Source organism: Balaenoptera physalus (assembly GCF_965194825.1).
Source record: "Balaenoptera physalus genome assembly, chromosome: 11".
NCBI classification, from domain to species: domain Eukaryota; kingdom Metazoa; phylum Chordata; class Mammalia; order Artiodactyla; family Balaenopteridae; genus Balaenoptera; species Balaenoptera physalus.
The window spans coordinates 4,413,774-4,432,961 of record NC_138896.1 but is presented as its reverse complement, the minus strand read 5'-3'; the positions used below and the strand labels follow the sequence as shown (position 1 = coordinate 4,432,961).

The window sequence follows — 19,188 nt, the reverse complement described above, 5'->3', positions numbered from 1 at the left end:
GATTCATGGAGACAGGCTTTAGCTCTTTGGAATGCTGCTTATTAGTTGAGTAGGATAAGAAAAGAAAGTGGCCATACACTGTGAAAATACAGAAGTCATTGGGAAAATTAGAAAGATTGTTTTACTAGTGTGATGGGGACAGAAAGCAGAGAGATGGGCACGGGCTACAATGTAATGGGAGGTGAGAAAGTGAAGGCACAGGTATTACCATCTCCTTCAAGAAGACTTTCTGTGAAACAGAGACGGTGATACGAAGGTCAAAGGAGAATTTTTAAACACAGGACAGAGTGGACATAATTTTCTGGTGATGGAGACCAAGCAGGAGAAAGAGTTTACAGCCCAGAGGGAGGGCGGTGGTTCACAGCCTTGGCTGCACGCTGGAATCACCTGGGGGCTTGGCCACTGACGCCGCAGTCTCCCCACCCAAACATTCTGATTGGTCTGGACTGCAGCTTGGGATTCAGGGCTTATAAAAAGCTCTGTAGATGATTCTTGAAGACACGGTTGAGAGTCACTGACTTAGAGAAATCCTTGAGTGGGTGGGGTCTAGGGAACAGGTGAAGAGCCCTTGATAGGTGGGACTATCCACCCCCCACTGTGACAGGAGCAAAGTAGGATACGGGTGAAGGTGCAGGTTTTCTAGACTCAGTGGAAGGAGGGTGAGGTTGATCCCTCCTGTGATTCTGTTTTTCTCAGTAAAGTGCAAAGCAAAATCATCTGTTGAGAACAAGAAGCAAGGAGGGAGTATTGGAGGCTTGTTGGAAGAGACATGAGAGTTGGGAGGTGGGAAGCAGGCTTACTACACGAACATGGCAGATGGGTCTGCCCTGGTCCCCAGAACCCAGGGAAAACTGCCACCACCCCTTAATTCCTTGGCCTGTGAAAGTCCAAACATTTCTGCAACTTTCTTGGGGAGATTGTCGTGGTCACCTCTACGTGTAAGAATCCTATATCTCCCAGTGCTGACACCTGTGCTGCCTCAGAAACATCATAAACAGTTACACAAAACATTGATGAATGTCTAGACATTAATTGCTACTTGGTGTGGGGCGGTGAGAGGAGGAAAGATTTACAGTCGTCTCTCGGAATCCCTGGGGATTGGTTCCGGGACAGCCACAGATACTCAAAATCCACGGATGCTCAAGTCCTGTACTTGCCCTTCATATTCCTTGTGTGCCGCGGATTCAACCAACAGCGATGGTAAACATAGTACACAATCTGCGGTTGGTTGAATCCACAGATGAGGAACTCGCAGGTACACAGACCCCAACCGTGCTGTGGTTCTCCAACTCAGACCACATCAGGATCACCTGGAGGGCTCGTTAAAACACAGGTTTCTGTGCAACATTCTCATATTGATGAGGTCTGGGTGGGGCCTGAGAAGTTGTATTTCTAACCTGTTTCCAGGGGATGGCCATGCTGCTGGTCAGGGACCACACTCACAGGACCCCTGGTTTACATAATAATCACAAGGTAATAATTACAAAACACAGGAGACTGTGTTCACTCTTCTTAAAATTCCACTGGCTCCTCCCTAACCCTCATCCCAGTCTCTCTCCAGCTTTTACTGCCTCTTCTCTCTCCCCTTTTGTTTTTCCTTGTCCCCCAAACTCTGCTCTCTCACCCTCTCTCAGGAGCAAATTCTCTTATTCTCTCATGCAGAACACTTCAGCAAGCCTTTTTATTCTTTGGGCTTCTCCAACAGTCAGACTACACATTTGTGCTTCTACACACTTTTCCAAAGCTATTCCCTCCAGAAAAATTCTGGCACCAGCTTTTAAGTTAATACCTTTTTACATTTTTATGTTAACGCTCACTGAGATCTCCCAGGGGATGTGAATGGAATGGGAGAAAGAGGTCATCTCTTCATTTCTCTCATGTTGTGGTTTTCCCGGCCTAGAAACCAAAGCATAATCCAACCAGGGGATCTGTATGATGAACCCCACACACAACCAAATACACTGTAGCCTGACAATCACCCAGTTTCGTGCTTGCATGTGTGAATTCATAACAATAGACTCATAAAGATATGATCTGGCAATTAGAAAGTAGATAAAAAGAGAGGCCATTGCCCAAGGAGAAAAGATAACACAAGAGGAAATCAGAAGTTGTCAAAATAAAGCCAGGTGAGCAAGATGCTGAAAACATCACACTCTTGACATGGAAGTGATGTCTAAGGTGACTTAGGACACTGGGCTGAAATTACACAGGCAAGTACAGCACTGATTGATAAAGAATGATCAGCTCTGTTGCTGGGGGCCCTTCAGCTTGCTTTGCATTCATAGGCAATTTATCCTCCTTAATCACTAAATCATTTGTGGGGATCAATAGCTGTACCACGTTACTGAGGGCAGGGATGGATGTCTGGAGAATTATTGGTTAGCTTTTTAATTTAATTGTGCTAACCAGGCTTCAGATCCGTTCCAGGAAGGAGCCCTTGTCTGGGTGTTGGAGAGAAAACTGTACCCACAAAGGCAGCAGCAGTGAGCTGGGCATTTATTGTGAAGTCATCTTATTTTTCTGACCACTTGGGAACTCTGAATGGTTGAATGTATTTCCCTATTTAAGTTCAAACTGTTCCAGATTGGTAGTCTAGCATTAGTGCCAGAGAGTGTGCTCTGAAAGATTTCAGTGTCCCATCCTGTGCTCAGTACTCAGGTCAGTATTTGATTGTTCTGTCTGGTAGGGCACCAGTCATTTTCAAGGGGTTCGGCTTTTCTTAATCACTTGTTTCCCACCTCATTCTCCATCACTGATTTTCCCTTAAATCCAGCCTTCATCCCAGCACCTAGCACAGTGCCTGGTACATACTTCATGTTTAATAAATGTTTGCTGCATTGATATAATAATTCCAAGTAAATGCTTTTTAGGTTCACTGCACTTATCATCACAGATAAGTTGTGAATGTAATCTCACAATTTACCGTCTTGGAAAAAGTCAAAGTCATATATGATGCATGGGGGACATGTGTTATGGGTACATGTGTGTAGATTTCTCTCTCTTTTAGCACCTGACACTAAATTCGCATCTGGTATTTCTAACTTTTCATTCAATGTGATTTTTGCATTTTCCTTTAAACAAAGAAATCTATTAAATTTAGTGTAAAGAAATCAATAAATTTCCAATATCTGGATGCTTTTAATAGTAAAAACATATGACCAACTTGTATTTTATTATAACATTTGTCCTTATACTATTTGCTTTGTAATTATACATGGTCTTTTAGACCCTTCAGTACAGAATGGAGTAATGCACCAGGTCTGGTATTCCTGGGGTAACAATGACCAACACCCCTTTCTCTTGGAGACCCTTGAGCCCAGACCAGAATTTACACCCTCAGGCTAGAGCTATTCATCCATCAATCCACAAATATTAATAGTATATCTCCCCCAACGCTCATGACAACATAATTACCCATGGGTAGTACAGCGATGTTATTTATTCATTCACACATATTAAGGATCAATGCTGAAGTAGGCACTCGAATATGGTACTGAAAAAGACAATCTTTGTCCTCAAAGAGCATCTGGCAAAGGTTTCACAAATGATCTACTAATAAACATGAATTACAACAGTTGCAAAAGAATTGCAAAAGAAGTCATGACACAACAAGAACATGTAATAGGAGCAGAGCAGTGGCCTCGTTGGGGAGTAGGGAGAGACGGGTCAGCGGATTATCTTTGTACCCTCTCCAGCCCCTAGAATAGTGCTTGCATACAACAGCAGTCAGATAGTTGGTTAACTGAATTTTTATGAAGTTTTAATAAAGCTTATGTGAAATTTTTAAGCCCTTATTTATTCTAACCTTCTATTTAATGAAATAGCATATATCCTTCTTGCAAGTGTCTAAATCATTAGAGTCTCATTCATCCTTCTTGTACCAAGTGAGCATTATTCAGTGTGACATTGCAATCAGAAGGAAGCCCAGAGAGCTCACAGTGAACGTTATTTTCAGTGGCATATAGATGACCCCAGATTCAAGGTCCAAAGCTGTTTCTGGAAGGAGCAGGGTTGGAAGGTCTTTTCCAGAACTCATCTGCCGATACATGTCTTTTATAATTCCTTAGGTGGGCAGTTTTTTTTAATATCTTCAAATGATGCTTGAAGCAGGTATCTTCCTGCATTCTGTGTTTCAGAAAGCAGGATCCTTTTCTCATTCAGCCTAACACGGTGCCAGGCTCAGAGTTAACACTCATGAATGTTTGCTGGATTGAATTGATACCCACCACTCCAAGAGGCACGGAGAGGATTATTAGCCTCATATTTCAAGAGTAAAAAACAGACCCTGTGGTATTACATAAAATTTTCAAGGTCACACAGAAAAAATCAGGAAACAAGCTGGGGCTAAAACCTGGTTACCCTGATTTGGTCAGGGTAAGCTCTTTTATTTTCAGAACCAGAATCATGGGTATCCTGTATTGTGTAATGAGAGAAACAAGGGGTAGATGCTTCTATGATGTTCTAATCAACACTGGGAAAGCCTGCCGTTAAAAATAAATAAATAAATAAAAATAAAACCAGGTTGATAGCTAAAAGATCAAACAAGTTTCCTTTGCAAAAAAAAAAAAAAAGAGAGAGAGAGAGAGAGAAATTACGCATCCCAGCAAGGGCACAGGCTCCCTTTGAGGAAATGTGCTAAGTAAAGAATATCAGATACTTTTCTCTGTAGAATTGCTTCATGAATAATAGTCTGTCTTCTGAAGATATTCAAGTACACTAAAAATTCCTTAACCAGCAAAACTGGAAAAATAGCACAAATCAAATAAACTTCCCAAGCTGGCCTGAACTGTAATGTAATGCAGCGTGTTTGCAGGGAACATACACAGACACAACTGTTGAGGAATCGCTTGCCTGGGTTTCATGGGCTCGTTCCATTCCAGAGTTCACAGGTACAAAGGCAGGCCTCTAGAGAGGGTGAATTAAACCATTTTAGGAAGACAGTGGCTCTGGACCCTTCCAGGAAAAAAAAGCACAGACTCTGGAAATGCCATTCCCTAATATACTCCAGTGTTTCCCAATTCCCATGGGTGGGAATCATATGCCTATAGCTCACACAGCCTGCTGGGGTCGCCACCCCTTCTGAGTTACTTTGAGATGGAAAAACATATCACGATGACACTGATCTGGAGTCACACTTGCTCCACAGATGAAGGCACCCCCTCGAAGACTGATCACACTCACCCAGCACGTCTTGCCTCTTTCTTTAGTGACGCTCAGCTTTTACATAAAGGGGAGGCAAGTAAAAGTTATTTCTAATTCCTCATTCAAAATTTCTCCCTTCACTAGAAAGGTGAGACATTTTGCCTTCTTGAAGAGGTCAAGCCATTATTTCTTCCAAAGGATCCGAAACGGAACCAAACTCTGATTTAAGCTCTTCGGCAGTCTCTTCAGAGATCGAATATATGATAGCATTCCTAGCTCTACAATTGTCTTTGATCCTTTTGCAGGGCTTGAACTTGATGACCTTAGAAATGGGACTTGCTTTAACTTTAAAATAGCATGTAAATAAGCAAAAGGAAATTTTCTACCCACGTGGTGATGAATAGCCCTCCTTCTCCCTAAGAGTTTATACAAGTACTAAAATCAATATGTTCAGCATTCATTTTTACAGGTTTGTTACAGGTTTCTCTGAGGGGGGAGGCAAATTGTAATTTCCAAGGGTGCCAGAAATCGGCCGTATAAGTGAGTCCCAGCATTTCTCAGCCCACAATTTTCTTTTTTGAACTGCCCCACTCCCCCCACCAGAGGAATCGTAAAATAAATGAGGCCGTTCTTCTTTCCTACTTGCCTCCTGTAAGTCACCCGGAAAGAGTGGTTATTTACAAGGCACGCTGAAGGTCTGTTCTGGTGGCAGAGGTGCTGGGTAAAGCAGGTGGAGGTATTATTCCATAATCACCAATGGCGCCATGTTTCCTTGTGAGTTTTATTGTGGTGATGGTTGTTTGCCAGAGGTCTCCTAGGATCAAGAGGCTGTCAACAGGCCCATGGTGTTGCCATTCCAACTCTATGAGCTCTCTAGACCTAGTTTCTCCTATCAGCTCTCACGCAATTGAGAAGTGTAATCCCCACCCTTACATACGAGCACACACACACACACACACACACACACACCTCTGCTTTCTATCAATAACAGTTCAGATTGTTGGGCCACTAGAACAGTGACTTGTTTGTCAGCTCGTTTTTCCTTTTCATAGTATAATAGTACCCTCCGTGCCCCGCCAGATCTAGAAAAACCTCACCACACCTCTCAAACTAACAAAAGAATTTTAAAAACAAACAAAAACAACAACAAAAAATCAACAACAAAAATCTCAAGAGGCAAATGATTAAGTTTTCCTGTTTTTGTCAGCCTATCAAACAAAGAGTTTTTTGGCGTTTCCATGGGGATGTAATTTTTTTTTTTTTTAACCCTAGCTTTGGACAACTATATTTTAAAGTGACAGATCTGAATAAAAACAGAGGAAAGAAAGCTCTTCTTTCCACCTTCAATCTTCTTTTAAAATCATAAATAAATTTAAAATTAAAATCAAGCCTCCCCATTTGATTTCCTTACCCTGTTGTGGATTCATGTTTATGCCCGCCGATTTTGAGGTAAGATTTAATTCAGCCGCTGGAAGGAAAAGGATGGTCTGGTCTCGAGCTGCAGAACTCCTTCCTATTCATGGTTTGCCACCTAAATTTATGACTTCCCATCAATAATAACCCAAAACCCAAAAATAAATCCTTCATTTTCTTGGACTTCTCTCTCACTCTCAAAGCTCAGACATCCATCCCCATCTCTCATTCTTGCGGTTGGCGTTTACTGTGCCACGTTCCCAGGCACAATGTGCTGGACGCTGGGGAGACAGTGCCCTGATCCCTTGGACTCAGAGTCATAGCCTACTTGGGGGACAGCTTAGTATTCAAATCCTGGCTTCATCTCTTACCTGCACTATGACCTTGGGATGGCTACGTCTCTCTTCCTCAGTTTCCTCATCTCCAAAATGGGGAAAATATTATGCCTTCCTCTTAGAGATGTTATGAGTTTTAAAGAGTTTGCTTTTGTACCACACTTAGAAAGTTTCTGGCATGGAGTAAATACTAAACACATACTTGTTCAAGAAATAATTAAATCACAGAACAATTTCCATATAGTGGAGTGAATGTCACTGCAGTATCCACAGGACACTACAAAACAAGGCTTAATCCAACCTGTGCTGGGAAGAAGAGTACAGAGAGACTTAAAGAAGGGGGGAAGTTATCATTGTATAAAGATATTTAATAAAGACATTGGTAATAAAAAAAAAGAGCACACCACGTTGTTCTTGAAGAAAAATTAATGCAACAAAATTAAACTTGTTAACCTCTTCTTAAATAGGTGGTTTCATGTAAATGCAACCACACTTTAAAAAATAACTTTTTTCTCATGATGAAAGTCTTATTATAGAAATAAAAAAATAATGAAAGCATAAAAAGAACTCAGAGATCTACAAATCACAATTACCATTTTGGTGTACTTCCATTCACTTAATGTATTTTTGAATGGTTTTAATTTTTAATTGACAATTAGTTGAATACATTGCCCTTTCAAATATACACACATGTATGTATATAAATGGTAAAGAGTGGACTTTCCCTTTCACCTACCCTCCAATCCTAGAGAATCTCCAGAGAAAACAAACTTCAACTGTGTATTTCATTCCAGATATTTTGTTATAATTTTACATATTAATGTCCATATGTACATCTATAGAGTTTGGATTTTTTTAACCACAGATGGGATTGTGTTATGCACGTTACTCTATACTTTCTTGCACAGTATAACTTGGAGAGTTTTCTATATCAGTACAGGCATATTCTTTTTAGTGACTGCTTGGTATGGTTGTACCATAATTGATTTGGTCTTTTATTTACAAATATTTAGATTTCTTCTCATTTTCACTGTAGTGTACCATGCTACATTGAATGTTTCACATACCTTCCGTACAAATGTATTTCTGTAGAATAGATACCTAAAGATATCTTTGCTTGGTCAAAGTGAATCCACATCTTAGATTTGCATAGATACTGCCAAATTTTTTTAAAGGATGCAGTAGTTTATAATACAGCCACAGCACACGAGCGTATCCATTTCTTTAAACCTTCATTGGCACTAGGTGTTACCATGTGTTTTACTATATGCCAATATGCTAGGCAAAATATGGTATTTCCAACTCAATAGCAAAAAAAAAAAAAAAAAAATTTTTTTTAAATGGGCAAAGAACCTGAATAGACATTTCTCCAAAGAAGATATATGAAAAGCCAACACATACGTTAAAAGATGCTCAACCTCATTAGTCATTAGGGAAATGCAAATTAAAACCACAATGAGATATTACCTCACTGTTGTTAGAATGGCCATCATCAAAAAGACAATGGGGAAGGGTAAGCTGGGACAAAGTGAGAGAGAGGCATGGACTAATATATACTACCAAATGTAAGATAGCCAGTGGGAAGCAGCCGCATAGCACAGGGAGATCAGCTCGGTGCTTTGTGACCACCTAGAGGGGTGGGATAGGGAGGGTGAGAGGGAGATGCAAGAGGGAGGAGATATGGGGATATATGTATATGTATAGCTGATTCACTTTGTTATAAAGCAGAAACTAACACACTATTGTAAAGCAATTATACTCCAATAAAGATATTTTTTTTTTTTTTTTTTAATAATTTTTTTTTTTAATTAATTAATTAATTTATTTATGGCTGTGTTGTGTCTTCGTTTCTGTGCAAGGGCTTTCTCTAGTTGTGGCAAGCGGGGGCCACTCTTCATCGCGGTGCGCGGGCCTCTCACTATCGTGGCCTCTCTTGTTGCGGAGCACAGGCTCCAGACGCGCAGGCTCAGCAATTGTGGCTCATGGGCCCAGTTGCTCCATGGCATGTGGGATCTTCCCAGACCAGGGCTCGAACCCGTGTCCCCTGCATTGGCAGGCGGATTCTTAACCACTGCGCCACCAGGGAAGCCCCAATAAAGATATTTTTTAAAAAAAAAGACAAGAGAGAACAAATGCTGGCATGGATGTAGTGTTTCTCTAACCCCTGTATTTTCTGTTAAGTGGTTAGTTCTATCTAGAGACTCAATCAGATTCATCTATAAGTGAATTATTTTCTTTTTTCTTTGGAGGGGGGCAGAGAGAGCACTTAAGAACTATATACTTCTTAAGTCATATGCTGTGTGCTTCCTGGGGCATTTATCCCATCAGGAGACTCATAATGTCTGCTTGTCCCTCTTTTTGTGATGTTCAGATTTATCAGTAGGATCAGGTTTTATCAGTCTCATCCATCCATTATGAAGTTCCCCATTAGCCTCTTAACAAATGATTTTAGCCTAGATCCATTATTTCATTAGGGACTGCAAAATGGTGATGGTCTCATCTACCATTGTTTCTGCATTTATTAGCATCTATTATTTTGGTGCCTTGAGGTAGTAGTAGTCATATAAGAAAGTCTAGATACATGGCTCTTTCCTATTTCTAAGTTTTTAAAATAATGAGTTGATTCTTAGCACCCTATAAAGGTGACCAATGAATTTTTTAAATCACTATGAAACTACAAATATTGAAATATTTCACATGTTCTAATACTTTGCAGTGACTATTATTTTTGCTACTTGAATTGTCCTATTCTTGGCCAGTGGGAGCTTCTTCAAGTTGATTTCTGATTCCTTTGTCATGAGTCCTAGAATCTTTAAAAGCCTTCTTGTTTTCTGGTGGGAAGAAGTACTTCAGGCTAGTCTTGTACATTTCCTGACCCAGACCTGCAATCATTTTTCTTAAGCAGCCCAGGTACCTTTTAATGGGGGGTGGGCGGAGAGAAAAGGTACTTAGAGATCATAATCTGGGCTCAAGGGTACTTGTTGTTGCTATTACATTGGTTGTTTTTTCTAGTTCTTTTCAGTGGACAGAACCAAAAAATGTGATTTCTTTTTTTTTTTTTCTTCTACTTTTGGCTGCGTTGGGTCTTTGTTGCTGCGTGCAGGCTTTCTTTAGTTGCAGCGAGCGGGGGCTACTACTCTTCATTGTGGTGCACGGGCTTCTCATTGTGGCGGCTTCTCTTGCTGTGGAGCACTGGCTGTAGGCGTGTGGGCTTCAGTAGTTGTGGCACACAGGCTCTAGAGCACGGGTTCAGTAGTTGTGGCCCACGGGCTTAGTTGCTCCGTGGCATGTGGGATCTTCCCACACCAGGGCTCGAACCCGTGTCCCCTGCACTGGCAGGTGGATTCTTAACCATTGCGCCACCAGGGAAGCCCAAAAATGTGTTTTCTAAAGAGAAAATGCATTATGAGTTGTTACTGACGCTTTCAACTTATGTTTTTTTCTAAAATCCTTTTACTCGATATTTTTTCATAATGGAATTAAGTTTTTGATTATTACAGTATGTTCTGATTGAAACACTTCAAAGTATTACAAGGACTAGTGGGAATAAGAAAATCTGTTAATAATAATATTTGTTGGTGAAAAATCTTAGTGAATGCAAAAATCTATTTGTCAGTCATGTGAGCAAAAGCACAACTTTTGGGAAGTATGTATGGGAAGAAATAACCATCCTCTCCCTTCACATACATTCTTTCTTATTTTCTTGTTATATCTTCCCCAAACAGAGGAAGTCAACAATAGTTAGAATGGCCATCTCCCAACACATAAAATAATCGAATTCCCCAATGGGTGAACAAAATAATGAGTAGTAACCTGGAACTCAGCTGAGTAGGTCACTTTGGAGCCTTAAGTGGGGACATCTTCCAATTTCAGAGTGATGTGTCCTCACCCTGCATCATCGTTTTAGTGCAAAAACAGAAATTAATTCTGGTGAAATGAGATTCACCTCCCAACAGGATTAATAGTCGCATTCACTGAAGTTCTTATTCTTCATTTGTGAACTGTGAAGAAACCAATGGTAGCTATAAGATCAATAGGATTTCTGCAGATGGAATGACAATATACCAGGACAAAATCACCTATTTTTTGACTTACAAAGTCAACGGTAGTTTTAAATTTGCAAGTTAATTACAGACCAGCTACACCACAACATTTTCAAATGGCAAAAGTACGAAAAAAGTTACGTGTTACAAAAATATTTCAGAAAAAGCGTAGGCTAACAAAATAAAAGCACTAAAAAAGGTATCTTGCCCAAGGGAGGTCAGCTTGGAAAAATTATTACCAAAGCTAAACATTTTTATTTCACACAAACTATACTCAGAAATAGCTTTGAGACTGATTTCTGAGGCTGAAAGTATCAAAGGATTTATTTGTCAAGAAACAAATACTTTAACTGACAAGGATGGATAGAATGAGTTCATACTCATTAAGATTTCTGCAGTGTTAGGGTACTAACAAACATCTCTTAATGGCAGAATGTGGTAACCATGGAATTATCGCTAAAGTAGTTTTCAAATGAAAAAAGAAAAAGAAAACAAAACAAATTAAACTTGACCAAACATGTCAATTTACAGTTTCAAGGTTATTTTACAAAATACCTCCATTTACACGATAGGCTCCACGCAGCATTTTAAGATGAAAGTTCTTTTAATTTATCCTGGCACACTATAAATGAACAAATTACACTGTTTAAAGCATTATTTAATATGTTTTATTTATTAAATTTATTTATTCTATAAGTTTTCCTTTCTCTTGACTCAGAAAAAGAAAAGATCTTACATATAATAGATTAAGAGAGGAAGTTAAGCACACTGATAACTTATAGAAACAGGTGGGAACTGGGGAGGGTCAGCAATCATGTGAATCTCACCCAATGTGATGCTCTTCAAAGATGAGTCAATCTTCTCAGAGCCATTTAATGAAGATTTTGAAGGAAAACTTCATTTTGTAGTCTAGCCCTTAAAGGCTTTCATTCTTACAGTCAGTTCAGCTGTTGGTCTGTAGTAGCAGGAGTTACAATACCAAATGGAAGATAGATAGATTCATTGCTCTGGATCAAAGATCATGAATATCTTCAAGGCTAATGATACAATTGCCAAGTTGCTTTTTAAAATATTGTAGCAATTACAATCCCATCAGTAGATTGACAATTCATCACACAGTAGCTGGTACTGAGTATTATAAAATAAAATACATAGACAAATGAGTATATACATATAATTTCTTTTTAAACCTTTGCAGTTCTTGGATTACTACTTAATTAAAGGTGTTTTAAATTATTTTCTGTTCGCGTTTCCTCATCTGTGAACTGGTTTTCCCTTTACTGGCTTTCTTTTATACACTTCATGATTTTCTTATCAATTTATTGGAATTCTCTACATGTAAGGAAAATTTACTAACATTTTCTATTGTTGCAAATATCTCTCTAGTTTGTTGTAGACTTTATATTTTATTATATCCAAAATTCAGGTTTTACATTTATATCAAATAAAATGCAGTGATCATTTCCTTTTTGATTTTTTTCTTTTAACTTTGTCTTGATAAAACTTTCTCACTTGGAGACCAAATAAATATTCACAGTTCTTTTACTCTGGATTTTTTATGCTTTGTATTTTTAAATTCAGATTCTAAATTAATGTTCAGTTTATTCTGGGGTACAAAAAATTTACTTTTCCCAAGCAGCCAATTTTCTCAGCTTTATTAATGGACACTCCAGTCAGCCTCTTTGATTTATAACATTTCTTTTATCATAAATTTATTTCATAGATAGACAGATGCATATTGTAACATCTATTTCTAGGCTACCTATTTTGACCCATTAATCTAATTTTACATCAGTTGTTTAAATTATGGTAGCTTATAATACAATCTAATATCTTACAGGACAAGTCCATAAACATTTTATATTATAAGGAAAACATCTTTAAACATTCCTAAATGGCACTTCTAGACCTCAGTGGCCTTAAGAGGAGTTTTATCTCAATAGCAGGCATTTGAAACCCACTTGGCTAAGATGTTTATTATTACAGTAGTTACAACAGTTAAACCACTACTATAGAGGAATTTTTTAAAAGTAGCCTTTCCTTTTCAGGCCATTTTGATAGCATCATCTGGTGGCGGGCTGTAAAAGGTGTGCATGTAAATGGTCAATGTCCTTTTACACATATTCTGAGATTATTTTATTTTAAAATAAATGTATTCTTTTCCGATTTTACTCAGAACTATTGACCTCGGTATTTCTGTTGTCACTTCTTTATGTGTTACCTGCTTTGTTCCCCTTGGAAATGAAGCTGTCATTTCAGTTGAGGAGTCACATGACTGTATAGAGATTGCTGGTAAAACCATGGAACCCAGAAAGGCCGGAAGTCTGAAGCATCAAAGTTCACGTTGGCGAGGGCTGGGGGAAGGCTGCGGCACATTTGTCCTGTAACTCTGATCCTTCTAGAAAGATAAAATGGCTTTGGGGTGAATAAGCTATTGATGCACACAGCAACATGAGTAAGTCCCAAAAGAATTAGCCTGAGTGAAAGAAGCGAGACCCCCAAAAGTGTGCATACTGTACAGTTCTTTTTATATAAAATTGTAGAAAATGCAAATGAACTTACAGTGATAGAAAGCAGATTAATGGTTCCCTGGCCGGGCTGGGACATCAGGGAGAGGATTGGGAGGGAGGAATTACAAAGCGGTACAAGGAAGCTTTTGGGGTGATGGACATGTTTATTATTTTCGCTGTGAAATTATACAATTTAAATGTGTGTAGTTTATTGGACACTAGTAAATATGTAAATGTGTGTATGCGTGTGTGTATTTACTGTTGCATGAAAGCACGCAAATGGTAGGCAAGAGGCAAAGAATGGAAAGGAAGTTACAAGAAAGTACTGGAAAGCAGACAAGACCACAGAATCTGCAAAGGGTTCTATCAAAGCTATAATACAGCCCAGAATGGGGATCCAAGCTGGTTGGACGGAGCAGCACTTGGCAAACTTTAATGTACACACAAATCCCAGGAACCTTGTTAACATGCAAATTCTGCTTCGGTAGGTCAGAACTGGGCCCTGAGATTCTGCATTTCTCACAAGGTCCCAGGTGGTGCTGATGCGGCTTGTCTTTCCACCATTCTTTGAGCAGCAAGGGGCTAGAGCATTTGTTCTCAACTCCGGCTGCATATCAGAATCACTGGGGAGCTTAAAATTAATTAATTAGTTAATTAATTAATTTAAAAACCCTGATGCCTGGATCTCGCCCTTACTGCCAGAGATTCTGATGCAATCGGTCTAGAGTTCAGCTGGAATCAAGAGTTTGTAAATCTACCCGGATGATTCTAATGTGCAGCCAGGGTTGACAACCCCTACTCCAGAGAGATGGTAAAAACCTTATCAGGGAATGAGGAGGAAGGAACCCTGAGAAGGTAATAGGATGGCAAGTAGGGCCAGAGAAATGTGATGAACGATGTCCCCGATCAGAACCAAAATTGACCATTTCCAAGCCTGCAAATTGACCTGAGTATAATGTATAGCCTGTATGGTCCTGCCTGCGTTAAAGATGCTTTTGCGGCTTTCACACCTGGCCTGGGAATAAGTACCAGCTGATTACTGAGTAGGCAGATGGGGAGCGAGGTTTTCCTGAGATTATAGCCACAGGGAAGAAAAGTCCTTGCAATGGAGGAAGATGACCAGGGAGGCTGATTGGACACACACTTACCAACACATGCACAAGGATTTTTCCTTGAAAGGAGACAAAGCCCAGCCTCTCTCCTCCTGTCCCTGATGGGCCACTAACCAGGCATGACAGATGGTACTCCAGCCTCCTAATATGCCCCAGACTTGTTTTAAAATCATTTGGAATTCTATTAACATTAATACTTTGGAAATTATTTTTTGATCTGTGTTACAGACTTTTATCTGCATTATAGAATTCTGATTCTGAAGCCACTGATGCAACAGAATCCTAAAATGTTTACTGAGACTTGTCAATTTAATTGTGCTACTTGGAACTTAAAGAGCCAGAGTTTGTCAGCATTTTGCTGACAAATGTCATCATTTACAGACTGATCTCGGCCACTAATTATGTTCACCATTGCTAAAATTACATGTTGTGAAATGAGCTACCTTTAGTGAAACAAAAGACTTTTTTCCCATTTAGTTTTTTCCTGTTTAGCAATTTAGGACCGAAACAAACTTGCAAGTATACGAAAACCTTCTGGTTTGGTAATAGTCATTATGTTTACATTTCAATGCAGAGGATGCAGTATACCTGGATAATGAAAAAGAAAGAGAAGAATATGTCCTGAATGACATCGGGGTTATTTTTTATGGAGACTTCAATGACATCAAGAGTAGAAGCTGGAGCTATGGTCAGGTGAGCCACTTAAAATTTGTCATTGTCAAGGACATTTTTACTTAATATTTTTAGCCCCATGTATCACTGCAGGGTGCTATGTGTCGATATGAGACAAGCACAATTTCCTGCTTTTCAGGATCTGAGACTCCAAGATAGCCTGGGAGTAGAGACTTAGAAAGGCACCTGCATAATTTATCAGCTGAAATCACATATTTTCAGTTATTACAATGTTACGGAGATGGGAGATTGTACGGATGATATGGCATTCCAATGAGAAATGCTTTGCAAACTCAGTACAGTGAAATCTCATGAGCTTAGACTCTGCTCTCCAAGCTGGAATGAACCCATGTTTTTCTTTTCTTATAAGGAAAAGTGTTTTGATAATAATGCAAAGGATACAGAAAGGCAAGTGCCCAACTCAAAGAAATCACTTTTTTTAAGTGTTAGGATTAGATATGCTAATTAGAAAAGAATGCTACCATTTAGTCACAGGAGGGCCCACTGGGCTTTCACCTCAAGACATTTAATCAGCTGCAGCCTCAAATTACTGTCTGGATATAAGGTAGCAAATGGTGTTTCATTTGAGATATTCAATGGTTCAAACTATTTCAGCTCGGTATCTTTAACAATGGAGCAAATGAATATTTTTAGCATATTTCCATAAACAGACTCAGGTCCTGTGATTCAGAAACGACTTTCCATTAGCAACATGAGGGCAGGTGAATGTGTCATTTCTCAGCGTTTTGGCTGAAATGGTTGGAATTGTGCACCATCGTTCTGGGTATCCAGCGGCAGATTTCACAGGACGTGGCCTCACCAGGTCACATGATACCTTCTTGGCCTGAGATCCTTGTTTAAACTTCCACATGGGCTCTCCCCGCAGTGCTCAGCCCTGCTCGAGCCCGACCACTGGGCTGTCATCACTGGCTCTTGTCTTGTCCACCCAGCTTTACGTCTCGCTCCTTCTCACTAACTCCTGAGAATCACACGCCCAGGGTTCAGGTTTGCCTGCCTGCATTTCTGATGTCCTGCCAGGCTAATGATCTATGTGCTCTTTCCCTGTTTTGGGGTCCCTGCCTGGCTCCCTGGTTCCAAGTCCTCCCCTTCCTGAGTGACATACAGCCCGTGACCATTGCTTATTGTCTGGTGCTCTTGCCTTGGGTCCCTAATTCCTAACCTTTAGGTGTGATTCTATTTATGCCCCCAATGTGACAATAGAGAGAGAGCTAACAAGGAAAAAAGTCATCTAGGTGGGTAGCAAGGAGGGCTGGGAAAGGGTCCCAAGCATGGTCATGTACTCCCCAGCCCGCTTGCCTTTGGATAGATGCCCTTGAGCACAGCCACTGCCTGTCCCTACTGTCATTTGGAGCCCATTAATTTGTGTACTTCAGTGCAAACAACCAGCCAAGCCAGGAGTTTGTAGTGTAGTTCTCTACGTCTTTACCTTTCCAGCTCGTGGCTGTCATGCCCCACAGACACACCTGAAAGATGCTGCCTCATAAGAACCAGAGTAATGAGTTCTTATTCACCTGGAGAGCTAGTGCAATTACCCATTTCTGCATCTATCACATCAGTTTAGGATACACGCAGAGTTGGTGTTCCAACTGGATTTTAATAAAGAATTACATGGAAGTTAGCCATTAAGATTGTGGTTTCTGTCCTAAGCCCTTGGGTGGATGATATACAAGGTTTCTGTATTCAGGGAAATATTCTGTACAATGAGGTACAGTATAAGTATAATCTTCCAATTTTGCCTTTTTTTTTTTTTTTTTTTTACTATTTTGTCTTTGTTCCTTGTTTGGAAAATTTTGGCATTGTATGTGGCTAGGAGTTCTTTCTAAGGAAATTGAACTGACTACTGGACGGGTCCCTTGATAATATAATCTCCTTTCTCTAAGTCTTCCTGCCCTCTCTTTGACCCTGGAGTCCACCTTATCTCAGAAGAGAGGAAACCTTAGACAGACATTCACTATGTGAGGTCTCCTACAATTTCCAGTGCAGACCTGAAGTGCCTTCCTGAAATGTACCTGAGAGCCATTTACCCGTCGATATGTACAAGGACTCATGTTGTTTTTGAGGGCTCGAGACTTTGGCCTGACTTTGGTAAATGGTTCGTTCCCTTGCCTTGGCACTGGAGCCAATATGTTGGAGAGATCCTCTAAATTAACCCTACAATTTTCTGAAGAACTTCAAGTCAGTTCTTGATCCTTGAGTACATCAGCTCGCTAGTAGTTCTGTTTATATTTCTAGCTAGCACTTAAGTTCTTAATCATTTTACTAAAAAATAAAAGAGGGTGTCTCCTTCCTTCCACCTTGATATTTCATGCTAAAGATTATGAGTGATTACCATCTAGGAAATACACATTTCTAAACATGAGGTTGTGGTTTCATTTTATTTTTCAACAGAGAATGTCTTGTTTTCAGAGTGGACATTAAATAGTTTCTAATTTTTTTTCTCCAAATAGTTTGAGGATGGCATCCTCGATGCTTGCCTGTATGTGATGGACAGAGCAAAGATGGACCTTTCTGGCAGAGGGAATCCCATCAAAGTCAGCCGTGTTGGATCTGCCATGGTAAGAAGAACCACTGATTACTAAAATCGATTACACACGTCATTTGCCTCAGTATAGATGTCAGCTCATTAAGTGCTGTTGAAATGGTGACTTACACATAATAAACTTTTATTTGGAAGAGTCTGTAATTCCCTGAACTTGTCATGTGCCGTAAAACAAAATTCTTATATCAGTACTATATGTTGCTTTGGCTTCAGACAAATGCCAATAGATGACGTGGACAGTATAGATCACTTATTCTTTAGAATCTTTGCCTAGGGGCTGAGAGTGACCATGACAAAATGTCAGCAACTATAATCAATCAATCAACAAACAAACATCAAAGGGCATCAAAAAAAACCCTGCAAGATGGAAATTTTCTACATTTTCACACCTAGAGTAAGAGTAAAGAAATAAATGTCTAATCCCAGCTTCTATTTCAGTGATACCTCACCACAGGGCTTTATGGTTTATGAAATGGACATTGATTCTTCACAGTACTCACATGAGATAAGTGGGGAGGGGGTGGCATTACCCATGCTATTTTACAAGTTAGGAAACAGTGTGATGACAGTTTGTCAGTGATAAAGCCTCAGCTAGAACCCAAGTCTGCTGACTCCAAAACTAGACATTTTCTACCTTCCTTGCTGGTCTCTGCAGGAGATCCTGAAACATCTCGGGGAATGCACAGACCCTGCAACGGAACAGCTTCCTTAGAGAGGAGATACAATTGTCATGAGTGGGAAGGTTGGGGGTCAGGTGTGGGGGGTGAATTAATTGTGTTGCCCAGGTCCTGGACTGTACTGACGTGTGGACCGGGTCCTGTGCAGCCCTGGACCGTATCAACGTGCCGCACCCACAGATCCTGCCCTTGGTGCATGAAAGTGAATCAAATCTGATTTACGAGCAGAATATTCCTGAAAAGAACATCAGGCTAGGTGCTATTTCATACAATCAAAGACTGAGCAACAAATACTCCTTTTTGTTACCAATTTCCTTAAGTTTTATTTTTAAAAAATTCTCTCTGAAAGAATGCTGTCTTTGGGTTTGGTTTAAGTTAAATAAAATCAAAATCAAATATTGTTTATATAAAGATATTAGACTGAGAATGATGTGAAATGTAATTTATGGTTAGCTCTTAAGAACAAAGATTGTTTTATTAGTAACTAGGCTGTGTGTAAATTTAAGAAAAGTGGAGCTTAAAAAGAGAAGGTAAGAACGAACATCTAAAGGCAGTTTTGTTTTCCGTTGTTAGTTTATGTATGCAACATAAACTATGCAAGTGAAAAGACAATGGATTCTAAAGAATTTGGGAATTTCTTTATAATAGCTATTTATTACAACATGCATTAGACCTGCAGTCAGTCACTGTTTTTCCTATTTCACGGACAAAATTCTCCCTTTTC

The 19,188-nt window shown here is 39.7% G+C and overlaps 1 protein-coding gene across 2 annotated transcripts in view; it reads left to right on the top strand.

Moving 5' to 3' along the window:
• The window catches only part of F13A1 (coagulation factor XIII A chain), a 180,964-nt gene that overhangs the window by 47,281 nt on the left and 114,495 nt on the right, over nt 1-19,188 (top strand). For both annotated transcript variants that reach the window (XM_082413293.1, XM_082413292.1), the window contains exons 5-6: nt 15,130-15,248; nt 17,696-17,803. In XM_082413293.1, the coding sequence (XP_082269419.1) occupies nt 15,130-15,248; nt 17,696-17,803 (227 nt within the window). The remainder of the gene's footprint in view (nt 1-15,129; nt 15,249-17,695; nt 17,804-19,188) is intronic.